This window comes from Scyliorhinus torazame, chromosome 9 (assembly GCF_047496885.1).
Source record: "Scyliorhinus torazame isolate Kashiwa2021f chromosome 9, sScyTor2.1, whole genome shotgun sequence".
NCBI lineage: Eukaryota > Metazoa > Chordata > Chondrichthyes > Carcharhiniformes > Scyliorhinidae > Scyliorhinus > Scyliorhinus torazame.
In genome coordinates this window covers 16,374,346-16,389,880 of record NC_092715.1, presented here as the reverse complement: position 1 = coordinate 16,389,880, position 15,535 = coordinate 16,374,346, and the positions used below count along the sequence as shown (strand labels likewise).

General features: G+C 58.3%; 1 protein-coding gene across 4 annotated transcripts in view; it reads right to left on the bottom strand.

Moving 5' to 3' along the window:
• Positions 1 to 15,535, bottom strand: part of c9h5orf34 (chromosome 9 C5orf34 homolog) — an 86,340-nt gene that overhangs the window by 34,497 nt on the left and 36,308 nt on the right. For all 4 annotated transcript variants that reach the window (XM_072515632.1, XM_072515634.1, XM_072515635.1 and 1 more), the window contains exon 5: positions 7,390 to 7,491. In XM_072515632.1, coding sequence (XP_072371733.1) covers positions 7,390 to 7,491 — 102 coding nt within the window. The remainder of the gene's footprint in view (positions 1 to 7,389; positions 7,492 to 15,535) is intronic.

The following is a 15,535-nucleotide window of genomic DNA, read 5'->3' as shown; positions in this document are numbered from 1 at the left end:
AACGCTCGCTTCACCGGTCCCACAAGGCCTCATACGTTCCACTTTATCAAACGGACCAGGACCCCGGGTCTCTCACAACACCTGCCCCCCTCCCCCCACGCCCCTCCTATCAACCATATCTGCCAGGCCCGCACCCCCCCCCACCGGTCAACAGGACCCAGCCCTCCTCTAGTCACTGCCGGCCACCTACCCCCCACCTCCCAGAAGCCTCCCAGCAGCCCCCTCCTCCTCCCCAACAACTTGGCAAACATCTTTGCAAAATACTCCATCGGCCTCCAGCCCACCAGGCAGCCTCACAATCCTTAGATTCTGCCTTCGAGACCGGCTCTCAAACATTGTTACTGTCCATCACCCTCCTCAGCTCCACACCCATTGAGGTGAACTGGTCACTGTGCTGCGACTGTGCCTCGTCCACCCCCTCGAAGCCACTCCTTGCTCCCACACCTCCATCAACATCTTTGCCAAAGCCTCCTTCACCGGAGCAAGAATCTCATCCACCCACTCCTTGAGCGAAGCCATCATCTCCTTTCGATGCCTGTCGAAGTGCTTGGAAAACAGCCAAACCCCCCCACCATCACTTAAGCCAGCTTATCCACTGTTATGGGCACCGCCCCACCCGGCGAGATTGCTCCCGCCATCCTTCCTCCCACTGAACTCCCCACCACTATCGCTCAAACACTTTCTTTGCGGCTTCTTTTCCTGGTATTCCAACTTCCCTTGAGCGTCGCAACTTTTCTAACAATCACGCATAAAATTCTCCCCAAAATCGGGCGAAAAGAACCAAAAACCCAGCAGGAGCCACCCAATGTGCGACCTCCGCCAATATGTCGCCACCAGAAGCCCCCAAAAAGGCAAACTGGTCATAAATTAGGAAAGGGGAATGTGCAACAAGACCTGGGTGTTCTTGTACACCAGTCACGAAAGGTAAGCATGCAGGTGCAGCAGGCGATAAAGAAGGCAAATGGTATGTTGGTCTTCATAACGAGAGGATTCGAGAGCAGGAGCTGGGATGTCTTGCTGCAATTGTACAGGGCCTTGGTGAGGCCTTCCCTGGAATATTGTGTGCAGTTTTGGTCTGTTTATCTGAGGAAGGATGTTCTTGCTCTCGAGGGAGTGCAGCGAAGGTTTACCAGACTGATTCCTGGGATGGAAGGACTGACGTACGAGGAGAGATTGAATCGGTTCGGATTGCATTCACTTGTAGCCACCTAAAATGGCTGATTCCCGATTAATTTGGCCAAAACCCGATGTAAAATGGTTAACCGAAAAGGCGGATGGGAAAATCAGCCAACAGGGCACAAACGGACAGCTGCAGACAGAACAGCGTATTCGGCTCTGGGGACGTCGGCCCAGATCGATACCTGCGACCATTAGCAGCACATCAACACAGACATCTGCAGTTTAATCGGCTATCCCCGGGAACAATTGCAACATATTAGCAATTGAAAGCCGATCCAGACCTCTCGGCGCCAGCAGTGGCCGAGACAAAGAAAGGTGAACGACCACCCCCCGATCAAGGAATTGCCCCATTATTGGAGCATATCGAACCCAGCGATTGGGAACAAGTCCAATCACTTGGGACCAGGGTCAAGGTCCGCCCCGAGAGGCGGGAGGCCCCTGGGACCTATAAAAGATAGGGGCCAAGTTCAGATCGACCCTTCTCTCCCTTCTTCTCCTGCTCGCAACCTTCGCAAGAACCATCGACCAGAAACCGGAAGTTTGACTCCAGCGATCGCTACCCGATAGAGACTCCTAGCCATCGACCTGTATCAGCCTTTTGAATCCCGCAGGCCAGACCCAATTCGATAAGCCATTTGTTTCCCTGACCTGGTGGGCCATTTCCAAAAGTTAAGTATTGGCCAGTAGTGGTAGGTAGTGGTATAGAAAGTAGGATTATTGTGCAAGTATTTATTGCTGTACATAATAAATGACCGTTGATTTAATCTTACTAAGCGGTGTGCTGTCTTATTAATCATAACTACAGCTTGAACCACGTGGCGGTATCAGAAAGATACCTGGCGACTCGTGAGCAAAGGTGACATAATTAGAGCTAATAAAACTAAGGCTAATAAGAGCAACACACTGGAGTTCAGAAGAATAAGGGGGGAGCTCATAGAAACCTATAAACTTCTAACAGGACTGGACAGGATGGGTGCAGGAAGGATGTTCCCGATGGTGGGTGTGTCCACAACCAGGGGTCACAGTCTGAGGATACGGGGTAGACCATTTAGGACAGAGATGAGGAGAAATATCTTCAGAGAGTGGCGAGCCTGTGGAATTCGTTACCACAGGAAGTAGTTGAGGCCAAAACGTTTTATGTTTTCAAGAAGGCTTTGCTGAAATCCATATAAACTACATCAACTACACTACCCTCATCTATACACCTGGTCACATCCTCAAAAAATTCAATAAAATTTGTTAGGCATCACCTCCCTCTGACAAAGCCATACTTTGTTTAAACGAATGAGAGGTGATCTTAGTGAAAGATACAGATCCTGAGGGGACTTGACAGGGTGGATGCTGGAAGGATGCTTCCCCTTGTGGGAGAATCTAGAACCAGAGGGCATAATTTAAAAATAAGTGATCTCTCATTTAAGATGGAGACGTGGAGAAATTGCTTTTCTTAGAAGTTTGTTAGTCTTTGGAACTTTCTACCCCAGACAGGCGAGTTGTTGAATATATTCAATGTTGAGTTAGAGCAATTTTAATCTACAAGGGGAGTCACAGGTTATGGGGGAGAGGCAAGAAAGTAGAGCTAAGGCCACAATCAGATTATCCACAATCTTACTGAATTGGGAATAGGGTCAAATCACCCACTCCTGATCAAAATTCTTTCTTTTTATTTTAAATTTAGAGTATCCAATTCTCTTTTGTTTTCCAATTAAGGGGCAATTTAGAATGGCCAATCCACCCCCTGTACATCTTTCGGTTGTGAGGGTGAGACACACGCAGGCATGGGGAGAATATGCAAACTCCACATGGACAGTGACCCGGGATCGAACCCGGGTCCTAAGCGCCGTGAGGCAGCAGTGCTAACTACTGCGGCTCCATGCCGCCTTTGTTCCTAACTCTTATGCTCTCACTGGCTGTGCTAGTCGGTATTAGGGGTATTACGGTACCCTGAATAATGCTGTAAGACCATTGGTGTGAGAGGTACCCGAGACTGCTATTTTCATTGGGGAAGCCTGCCTGCTGGTTCCTTGGGCAGCGTGGAACCCCCCACGGCCGACTCCGATGCATCCCCCAGCCCCCCACAAGCTTGTGCTGCGAGACTGCCAGGCAACCCCGGGGGGGGGGGGGGGCCCGCTGCTATTTTTGCCGGCAAGCACCCCCGGCAGCGCTGCCCGGCCCGCTCATCCACCTGCAAAGGGTGCGGCAAAAAGGACCATTTCGTGGCAGTATGCCAGGCCCGGGCGGTCGCCGCGGTCTCCGGGACCGCCACCACAACTCTCTCTACAAGCCACGTGCGGCCAGCCGCCATCTTCCTTCTCCAGGGCCACGTGCAGCTTCCGGGTGCCGCCATCTTGTCCCCCGGGGACCACGTGCGACGGCTGGGCGCCGTCATCTTGTACACCTCCAGCCATGTGCGACCAGTGGGCGCCGCCATCTTGGCTGGACTCTCAGAACCCCGACTTGGGTGACCAAACACCGTCCGAGGAAAACATCCATGTTTTGCCACGACTTGCCCCGGTGACCCTGGACCAGTCTCGGCCCCGAACATTCTCGACTGCGACGACGACCGTGCTCATCAACGGGCATGAAACATCCTGACTGATCGACTCCGGGAGCACAGAGAGCTTCATACACCCCAACACGGTAAGGCGCTGTTCTCTTCCCATCCACCCAGTCAACCAAAAAATCTCCCTGGCCTCCGGATCTCACTCTGCAGAGATCAAAGGGTACTGCATAGTGAACCTCACGGTCCAGGGAAGGGAGTTTAAAAATTACTGGCTCTACGTCCTCCCTCACCTCTGCGCTGCCACACTCCTAGGGTTAGACTTCCAATGTAACCTCCAGAGCTTAACTTTTAAATTTGGCGGCCCTATACCCCCCCCCCCCGCCCTCACTGTCTGCAGCCTCACGACCCTCAGAGTCGATCCGCCTTCCCTGTTTACGAACCTCACCCCGAATTGCAAACCCGTCGCCACCAGGAGCAGACGGTACAGTGCCCAGGACCGGACCTTCAGTAGGTCGGAAGTCCAGCGGTTACTGAAGGAAGGTATTATTGAGGCTAGCAACAGTCCCTGGAGAGCTCAAGTAGTGGTTGTAAAGACCGGGGAGTAGCATAGGATGGTCATCGATTATAGTCAGGCCATCAACAGGTATACGCAGCTCGACGCGTACTCTCTCCCCCGCATATCTGATGTGGTCAATCAGATTGCACAATACAAGGTCTTTTCCAAGGTGGATCTAAAATCCGCCTACCACCAGCTCCCCATCCGTCATAGCGACCGCTAATACACTGCATTCGAAGCAGATGGGCGGCTCTACCACTTCCTAAGGGTTCCCTTCGGTGTCACAAATGGAGTCTCAGTCTTCGAACGGGAGATGGACCGAATGGTTGACCGTTACGGTTTGCGGGCCACATTTCCGTACCTCGATAACGTCACCATCTGCGGCCACCACCAGCAGGATCACGACACCAACCTCCGAAAATTCCTCCATACCGCAAGAATCCTTAATCTAACACATAACAAGGATAAATGAGTGTTCAGCACCGACCGTCTCGCCATCCTGGGCTACGTAGTGCATGATGGAGTTATAGGCCCAGATCCCGAACGCATGCGCCCCCTCATGGAGTTCCCCCTCCCACACTACTCCAAGGCCCTGAAACGCTGCCTGGGATTTTTTTTCGTATTATGCCCAATGGGTCCCCAACTATGCGGACAAGGCCCGCCCACTAATTCAATCCACGGTTTTCCCCCTGTCGGCAGAGGCCCGCCAGGCCTTCAGCCGCATCAAAGCGGACATCGCAAAGGCCACAATGCATGCAATCGACGAATCCCTCCCCTTCAAAGTCGAGAGCGACGCGTCCGACGCAGCTCTGGCGGCTACCCTCAACCATGCGGGCAGACCCGTGGCCTTCTTCTCACGCACCCTCCACACTTCAGAAATTCGCCATTCCTCAGTTGAAAAGGAGGCCCAAGCCATAGTAGAAGCTGTGCGGCACTGGAGGCATTACCTGGCCGGCAGGAGATTCACTCTCCTCACTGACCAATGGTCGGTTGCGTTCTAATCCGATAATGCACAGCAGGGCAAGATAAAGAACGATAAGATCTTACGGTGGAGGATTGAGCTCTTCATTTACAACTGTGAGATCTTGTATCGTCCCGGGAAGCTAAACGAGCCTCCTAATGCCCTATCCCGCAGCACATGTGCCAATGCACAAGTAGACCGCCCCCGGGCCCTCCACGAGGACCTCTGCCACCCGGGGGTCACTCGATTCTCCCATTTCATTAAGACTCATAACCTGCCCTACTCCATCGAGGAGGTCAGGACCGCCACCAGGAACTGCCAAATCTGCGCGGAGTGCAAGCCGCACTTCTACAGACCAGAGAAAGCGCACCTGATAAAGGCTTCCCGTCCCTTTGAACGTCTCAGTATGGACTTCAAAGGCCCCCTCCCCTCCACCGACCGTAACACGTACTTCCTGAACGTGATTGACGAGTACTCCCGGTTCCCATTCGCCATCCCCTGCCCCGACATGACGACAGCCACCGTCATAAAAGCCCTCCAGAGTATCTTCACGCTGTTTGGTTTCCCCGCCTACATACACAGCGATAGGGGGTCCTCCTTCATGAGCGACGAACTGCGTCAATTTCTACTCAGCAAGGGCATTGCCTCGAGCAGGATGACAAGTTACAACCCCCGGGGAAACGGGCAGGTGGAGAGGGAGAACGGAACGGTCTGGAAGACCATCCTACTGGCCCTACGGTCCAGGAATCTCCCAGCTGGCAGTAGGTCCTCTTGGATGTTTTCCATTCGATCCGATCACTGCTGTGTACCACGGCCAACCAAACCCCTCACGAATGTCTCCTTGTCTTCCCTAGGAAGTCCTCCTCCGGGACCTCGCTCCCAACCTGGCTGGCAGCTCCTGGACCCATCCTGCTTCGGAAGCACGTGCGGGCGCACAAGTCGGACCCATTGGTCGAGAGGGTCCACCTCCTGCACGCTAACCCTCAATACGCCTACGTGGCATACTCCAATGGCCGACAGGATACGGTCTCCCCACGGGAGCTGGCGCCCGCTGGATCCCCACCCACACCTCCACTACCGACCCCATCTGGTTTCATCTGGTCCCATCTAGGGGTGATGAAGCTGCTGAAGAAGCCGAAGCCACGCTCCCGGAGCCTTGGTGCCCGAGCCGGCGCCTGCATCACCGCCGAAGCTACGACGATCACAGAGGACGACCAGGGCCCCCGATCAACTAATTGTTTCACTGACTGTAAATAATTACGGTAAATAGTTGCAACGTGTAACGAGGCAAAACACTGTGCTAATGTATACCGGGTACCACCATAACCTACATCTCTACCACTGTATAACGCGAGATCACCACCCCTGCCGGACTCTTTTTTTTTTAACAGGGGTGAATGTGGTAGTTGGTATTAGGGATACCACGGTACCCTGAATAATGCTGTAAGACCATTGGCGTGGGAGGTACTTGAGACTGCTATTTTCATTGGTGAAGCCTGCCTGCTGGTTCCGCCCAGTAAGGCGGAGTATAAGAGGCTGTGTCTCCCCAGCAGCCGCACTCTGTACCTGCTGGGGGAAACATCTAGTGCAATAACGCCTTCAAATTGTCTCCAATCTCGTCTCAGGAGTTATTGATCGAGCATCACTGACAAGGTGATCAGAGGAATAACACCAGGCAAAATGAAGGAAGGAAGAGATGGGAAGAATGGAGCTTAAACACCAACATGGACAGAGGGTCAAGTGGCCTCTTTCTGTGCTGTAATATTTCTGTTGTGGGCAGATTGGCAAATTAAGGAAATAATAAATTTTCAAGAAGGACAGGGAGATAGGATTTCGAGTACATACCTGTGGAGGCAATGCTTGGCTCTTTTTGTGCGACATGTCGAGTATTCCTGAGTCTAAGCCGGTCAGTGCTAGATAAAGAAGCCCTGAGATTAATGTGTCAACTGTCAATCCTTCAGAAATAGAATAAACCCACCCCCCCCCACAGCCACTTCATCCCATGCTGAAAACAAAAATCCCCTCGCCCCCGCACCAGTCACACATTCTGCATTCCCCAAACCAACAACAGGCTGTGCATTGAGAAAATAAGGAGTTCTGTTTAAACAGATGTTTAAGCTTCGGAAACAAAGGGAAAGAACAAGGTCAAAATAAAGTTGGCGTACAGCAGTCTTAGATCCGGAAGCCTCTTACCTGTACAGCACACCTTGGCACCAGACCACTTTCACCTGCTGTGCTTGCAGACAGGTCTCCAAGTCCAACTCCGCCTGACCCAGCACATGCCGGTGTCGCCACCTGGGTACAGAAATCACAGTCAGCGACGGAAATAACTTCAAAAATCAACACACTATATCCTATGCAAAGAAGGGCTCATCAGATCAACCATCTGAATCAATATACCAGTACATTATAATCTCAAGAGTCAAACTTGGAAAATGCTGAGAAAAGCCCAATTAAACAACAATAATTTTGCCCAATTAATAAAGTTTATATCATGGTCTGGTTGTATAGTAATACAGAGAGGCCATCACACTGGGAGTGACGCACGGAGTCCCATCACACTGGGAGTTGCGCGCTGCGGGCCATCACACTGGGAGTGACGCTCGGAGTCCCATCACACTGGGAGTGGCGCACTGCGGGCCATCACACTGGGAGTGACGCACGGAGTCCCATCACACTGGGAGTGGCGCACTGCGGGCCATCACACTGGGAGTGCCTCACCGCGGGCCATCACACTGGGAGTGCCTCACTGCGGGCCATCACACTGGGAGTGCCTCACTGCGGGCCATCACACTGGGAGTGCCTCATGCGGGCCATCACACTGGGAGTGCCTCACTGCGGGCCATCACACTGGGAGTGCCTCACTGCGGGCCATCACACTGGGAGTGCCTCACTGCGGGCCATCACACTGGGAGTGCCTCACTGCGGGCCATCACACTGGGAGTGCCTCACTGCGGGTCATCACACTGGGAGTGCCTCACTGCGGGCCATCACACTGGGAGTGCCTCACTGCGGGCCATCACACTGGGAGTGCCTCACTGCGGGCCAGCACACTGGGAGTGCCTCACTGCGGGCCATCACACTGGGAGTGACGCACTGCGGGCCATCACACTGGGAGTGACGCACTGCGTCCCATCACACTGGGAGTGCCTCACTGCGGGCCATCACACTGGGAGTGACGCACGGAGTCACATCACACTGGGAGTGCCTCACTGCGGGCCATCACACTGGGAGTGACGCACTGCGTCCCATCACACTGGGAGTGCCTCACTGCGGGCCATCACACTGGGAGCGACGCACGGAGTCCCATCACACTGGGAGTGCCTCACTGCGGGCCATCACACTGGGAGTGGCGCACTGCATGCCATCACACTGGGAGTGGCGCACTGCGGGTCATCACACTGGGAGTGCCTCACTGCGGGCCATCACACTGGGAGTGCCTCACTGCGGGCCATCACACTGGGAGTGCCTCACTGCGGGCCATCACACTGGGAGTGCCTCACTGCGGGCCATCACACTGGGCGTGCCTCACTGCGGGCCATCACACTGGGAGTGCCTCACTGCGGGCCATCACACTGGGAGTGCCTCACTGCGTCCCATCACACTGGGAGTGCCTCACTGCGGGCCATCACACTGGGAGTGCCTCACTGCGGGCCACCACACTGGGAGTGCCTCACTGCAGGCCATCACACTGGGAGTGCCTCACTGCGGACCATCACACTGGGAGTGCCTCACTGCTGGCCATCACACTGGGAGTGCCTCACTGCGGGCCATCACACTGGGAGTGCCTCACTGCGGGCCATCACACTGGGAGTGCCTCACTGCGGGCCATCACGCTGGGAGTGCCTCACTGCGTCCCATCACGCTGGGAGTGCCTCACTGCGGGCCATCACACTGGGAGTGCCTCACTGCGGGCCATCACACTGGGAGTGCCTCACTGCGGGCCATCACACTGGGAGTGCCTCACTGCGGGCCATCACACTGGGAGTGACGCACGGTGTGCCATCACACTGGGAGTGCCTCACTGCGGGCCATCACACTGGGAGTGCCTCACTGCGGGCCATCACACTGGGAGTGCCTCACTGCGTCCCATCACGCTGGGAGTGCCTCACTGCGGGCCATCACGCTGGGAGTGCCTCACTGCAGGCCATCACACTGGGAGTGCCTCACTGCGGGCCATCACACTGGGAGTGCCTCACTGCGGGCCATCACACTGGGAGTGCCTCACTGCGGGCCATCACACTGGGAGAGGCGCACTGCGGGCCATCACACTGGGAGTGCCTCACTGCGGGCCATCACACTGGGAGTGCCTCACTGCGGGCCATCACACTGGGAGTGCCTCACTGCGGGCCATCACACTGGGAATGCCTCACTGCGGGCCATCACACTGGGAGTGACGCACGGTGTGCCATCACACTGGGAGTGCCTCACTGCGGGCCATCACACTGGGAGTACCTCACTGCGGGCCATCACACTGGGAGTGCCTCACTGCGGGCCATCACACTGGGAGTGCCTCACTGCGGGCCATCACACTGGGAGTGCCTCACTGCGGGCCATCACACTGGGAGTGCCTCACTGCGGGCCATCACACTGGGAGTGGCTCACTGCGGGCCATCACACTGGGAGTGCCTCACTGCGGGCCATCACACTGGGAGTGCCTCACTGCGGGCCATCACACTGGGAGTGCCTCACTGCGGGCCATCACACTGGGAGTGCCTCACTGCGGGCCATCACACTGGGAGTGCCTCACTGCGGGCCATCACACTGGGAGTGCCTCACTGCGGGCCATCACACTGGGAGTGCCTCACTGCGGGCCATCACACTGGAGTGCCTCACTGCGTCCCATCACATTGGGAGTGCCTCACTGCGGGCCATCACACTGGGAGTGCCTCACTGCGGGCCATCACACTGGGAGTGCCTCACTGCGGGCCATCACACTGGGAGTGCCTCACTGCGGGCCATCACACTGGGAGTGCCTCACTGCGTCCCATCACGCTGGGAGTGCCTCACTGCGGGCCATCACACTGGGAGTGCCTCACTGCGGGCCATCACACTGGGAGTGCCTCACTGCGGGCCATCACACTGGGAGTGCCTCACTGCGGGCCATCACACTGGGAGTGCCTCACTGCGGGCCATCACACTGGGAGTGCCTCACTGCGGGCCATCACACTGGGAGTGACGCACTGCGGGCCATCACGCTGGGAGTGCCTCACTGCGGGCCATCACACTGGGAGTGCCTCACTGCGGGCCATCACACTGGGAGTGCCTCACTGCAGGCCATCACACTGGGAGTGCCTCACTGCGGGCCATCACACTGGGAGTGCCTCACTGCGGGCCATCACACTGGGAGTGCCTCACTGCGGGCCATCACACTGGGAGTGACGCACTGCGGGCCATCACACTGGGAGTGACGCACTGCGGGCCATCACACTGGGAGTGCCTCACTGCGGGCCATCACACTGGGAGTGCCTCACTGCGGGCCATCACACTGGGAGTGACGCACTGCGTCCCATCACACTGGGAGTGCCTCACTGCGGGCCATCACACTGGGAGTGCCTCACTGCGGGCCATCACACTGGGAGTGACGCCCGGAGTCCCATCACACTGGGAGTGCCTCACTGCGGGCCATCACACTGGGAGTGACGCACTGCGTCCCATCACACTGGGAGTGCCTCACTGCGGGCCATCACACTGGGAGTGCCTCACTGCGGGCCATCACACTGGGAGTGACGCACGGAGTCCCATCACACTGGGAGTGCCTCACTGCGGGCCATCACACTGGGAGTGACGCACGGAGTCCCATCACACTGGGAGTGCCTCACTGCGGGCCATCACACTGGGAGTGCCTCACTGCGGGCCATCACACTGGGAGTGCCTCACTGCGGGCCATCACACTGGGAGCGACGCACGGAGTCCCATCACACTGGGAGTGCCTCACTGCGGGCCATCACACTGGGAGTGCCTCACTGCGGGCCATCACACTGGGAGGGACACACGGAGTCCCATCACGCTGGGGGTGGCGCACGGCGGGCCATCACACTGGGAGTGCCTCACTGCGGGCCATCACACTGGGAGTGGCGCACTGCGGGCCATCACACTGGGAGTGCCTCACTGCGGGCCATCACACTGGGAGCGACGCACGGAGTCCCATCACACTGGGAGTGCCTCACTGCGGGCCATCACACTGGGAGTGGCGCACTGTGGGCCATCACACTGGGAGTGCCTCACTGTGGGCCATCACACTGGGAGTGCCTCACTGCGGGCCATCACACTGGGAGTGCCTCACTGCGGGCCATCACACTGGGAGTGGCGCACTGCGGGCCATCACACTGGGAGTGACGCACTGCGGGCCATCACACTGGGAGTGACGCACTGCGGGCCATCACACTGGGAGTGACGCACTGCGGGCCATCACACTGGGAGTGACGCACTGCGGGCCATCACACTGGGAGTGACGCACGGAGTCCCATCACACTGGGAGTGACGTACTGCGGGTCATCACACTGGGAGTGACGCACTGCGGGCCATCACACTGGGAGTGACGCACGAGTCCCATCACACTGGGAGTGACGCACTGCGGGCCATCACACTGGGAGTGACGCACGGAGTCCCATCACACTGGGAGTGACGTACTGCGGGTCATCACACTGGGAGTGACGCACTGCGGGCCATCACACTGGGAGTGACGCACGAGTCCCATCACACTGGGACTGGCGCACTGCGGGCCATTACACTGGGAGTGACGCACTGCGTCCCATCACACTGGGAGTGACGCACGGAGTGCCATCACACTGGGAGTGACGCACTGGGTCCCATTACACTGGGAGTGACGCACTGCGTCCCATCACACTGGGAGTGACGCACTGCGTCCCATCACACTGGGAGTGACGCACTGGGTCCCATTACACTGGGAAAGACGCACTGCGTCCCATTACACTGGGAGTGACGCACGGAGTGCCATCACACTGGGAGTGCCTCACTGCGGGCCATCACACTGGGAGTGACGCACTGCGTCCCATCACACTGGGAGTGACGCACTGCGTCCCATCACACGGAGTGACGCACTGCGTCCCATCACACTGGGAGTGACGCACTGCGTCCCATCACACTGGGAGTGACGCACTGCGTCCCATCACACTGGGAGTGACGCACTGCGTCCCAACACACTGGGAGTGACGCACTGCGTCCCATCACACTGGGAGTGACGCACTGCGTCCCATCACACTGGGAGTGACGCACTGCGTCCCATCACACTGGGAGTGACGCACGGTGTGCCATCACACTGGGAGTGACGCACTGCGTCCCATCACACTGGGAGTGACGCACTGCGTCCCATCACACTGGGAGTGACGCACTGCGTCCCAACGCACTGGGAGTGCCTCACTGCGTCCCATCGCACTGGGAGTGACGCACTGCGTCCCATTACACTGGGAGTGACGCACTGCGTCCCATCACACTGGGAGTGACGCACTGCGTCCCATCACACTGGGAGTGCCTCACTGCGAGCCATCACACTGGGAGTGACGCACTGCGTCCCATCATACTGGGAGTGACGCGCTGCGTCCCATTACACTGGGAGTGACGCGCTGCGTCCCATTACACTGGGAGTGACGCGCTGCGTCCCATCACACTGGGAGTGACGCACTGCGTCCCATCACACTGGGAGTGCCTCACTGCGAGCCATCACACTGGGAGTGACGCACTGCGTCCCATCATACTGGGAGTGACGCGCTGCGTCCCATTACACTGGGAGTGACGCGCTGCGTCCCATTACACTGGGAGTGACGCGCTGCGTCCCATCACACTGGGAGTGACGCACTGCGTCCCATCACTCTGGGAGTGACGCGCTGCGTCCCATCACACTGGAAGTGACGCGCTGCGTCCCATCACACTGGAAGTGACGCGCTGCGTCCCATCACACTGGGAGTGACGCGCTGCGTCCCATCACACTGGGAGTGACGTGCTGCGTCCCACCACACTGGGAGTGACGCGCTGCGTCCCATCACACTGGGAGTGACGCGCTGCGTCCCATCACACTGGGAGTGACGCGCTGCGTCCCATCACACTGGGAGTGACGCGCTGCGTCCCATCACACTGGGAGTGACGCGCTGCGTCCCATCACACTGGGAGTGACGCGCTGCGTCCCATCACACTGGGAGTGACGCGCGGCGTGCCATCACACTGGGAGTGACGCACTGCGTCCCATCACACTGGGAGTGACGCACGGTGTGCCATCACACTGGGAGTGACGCACGGTGTGCCATCACACTGGGAGTGACGCACTGCGTCCCATCACACTGGGAGTGACGCACTGCGTCCCATCACACTGGGAGTGACGCACTGCGTCCCATCACACTGGGAGTGACGCACTGCATCCCATCACACTGGGAGTGACGCACTGCGTCCCATCACACTGGGAGTGACGCACGGCGTGCCATCACACTGGGAGTGACGCACTGCGTCCCATCACACTGGGAGTGACGCACGGTGTGCCATCACACTGGGAGTGACGCACGGTGTGCCATCACACTGGGAGTGACGCACGGTGTGCCATCACACTGGGAGTGACGCATGGTGTGCCATCACACTGGGAGTGACGCACGGTGTGCCATCACACTGGGAGTGACGCACTGCGTGCCATCACACTGGGAGTGACGCACTGCGTCCCATTACACTGGGAGTGACGCACTGCGTCCCATCACACTGGGAGTGACGCACTGCGTCCCATCACACTGGGAGTGACGCACGGTGTGCCATCACACTGGGAGTGACGCACTGCGTCACATCACACTGGGAGTGACACACGGTGTGCCATCACACTGGGAGTGACGCACTGGGTCCCATTACACTGGGAATGACGCACTGCGTCCCATTACACTGGGAGTGACGCACGGAGTGCCATCACACTGGGAGTGACGCACTGCGTCCCATCACACTGGGAGTGCCTCACTGCGGGCCATCACACTGGGAGTGACGCACTGCGTCCCATCACACTGGGAGTGACGCACTGCGTCCCATCACACTGGGAGTGACGCACTGCGTTCCATCACACTGGGAGTGACGCACTGCGTCCCATCACACTGGAAGTGACGCGCTGCGTCCCATCACACTGGGAGTGACGCACGGAGTCCCATCACGCTGGGAGTGGCGCAAGGCGGGCCATCACACTGGGAGTGGCGCACTGCAGGCCATCACACTGGGAGTGGCGCACTGCGGGCCATCACACTGGGAGTGCCTCACTGCGGGCCATCACACTGGGAGTGCCTCACTGCGGGCCATCACACTGGGACTGACGCACTGCGGGCCATCACACTGGGAGTGCCTCACTGCGGGCCATCACACTGGGAGTGCCTCACTGCGGGCCATCACACTGGGAGTGCCTCACTGCGTCCCATCACGCTGGGAGTGCCTCACTGCGGGTGTTCACACTGGGAGTGCCTCACTGCGGGCCATCACACTGGGAGTGCCTCACTGCGGGCCATCACACTGGGAGTGACGCACGGTGTGCCATCACACTGGGAGTGCCTCACTGCGGGCCATCACACTGGGAGTGCCTCACTGCGGGCCATCACGCTGGGAGTGCCTCACTGCGTCCCATCACGCTGGGAGTGCCTCACTGCGGGCCATCACGCTGGGAGTGCCTCACTGCGGGCCATCACGCTGGGAGTGCCTCACTGCAAGCCATCACACTGGGAGTGCCTCACTGCGGGCCATCACACTGGGAGTGCCTCACTGCGGGCCATCACACTGGGAGTGCCTCACTGCGGGCCATCACACTGGGAGTGCCTCACTGCGGGCCATCACACTGGGAGTGCCTCACTGCGGGCCATCACACTGGGAGTGCCTCACTGCGGGCCATCACACTGGGAGTGCCTCACTGCGGGCCATCACACTGGGAGTGCCTCACTGCGGGCCATCACACTGGGAGTGCCTCACTGCGGGCCATCACACTGGGAGTGCCTCACTGCGGGCCATCACACTGGGAGTGCCTCACTGCGGGCCATCACACTGGGAGTGCCTCACTGCGGGCCATCACACTGGGAGTGCCTCACTGCGGGCCATCACACTGGGAGTGCCTCACTGCGGGCCATCACACTGGGAGTGCCTCACTGCGGGCCATCACACTGGGAGTGCCTCACTGCGGGCCATCACACTGGGAGTGCCTCACTGCGTCCCATCATGCTGGGAGTGCCTCACTGCGGGCCATCACACTGGGAGTGCCTCACTGCGGGCCATCACACTGGGAGTGCGTCACTGCGGGCCATCACACTGGGAGTGCCTCACTGCGGGCCATCACACTGGGAGTGCCTCACTGCGGGCCATCACACTGGGAGTGCCT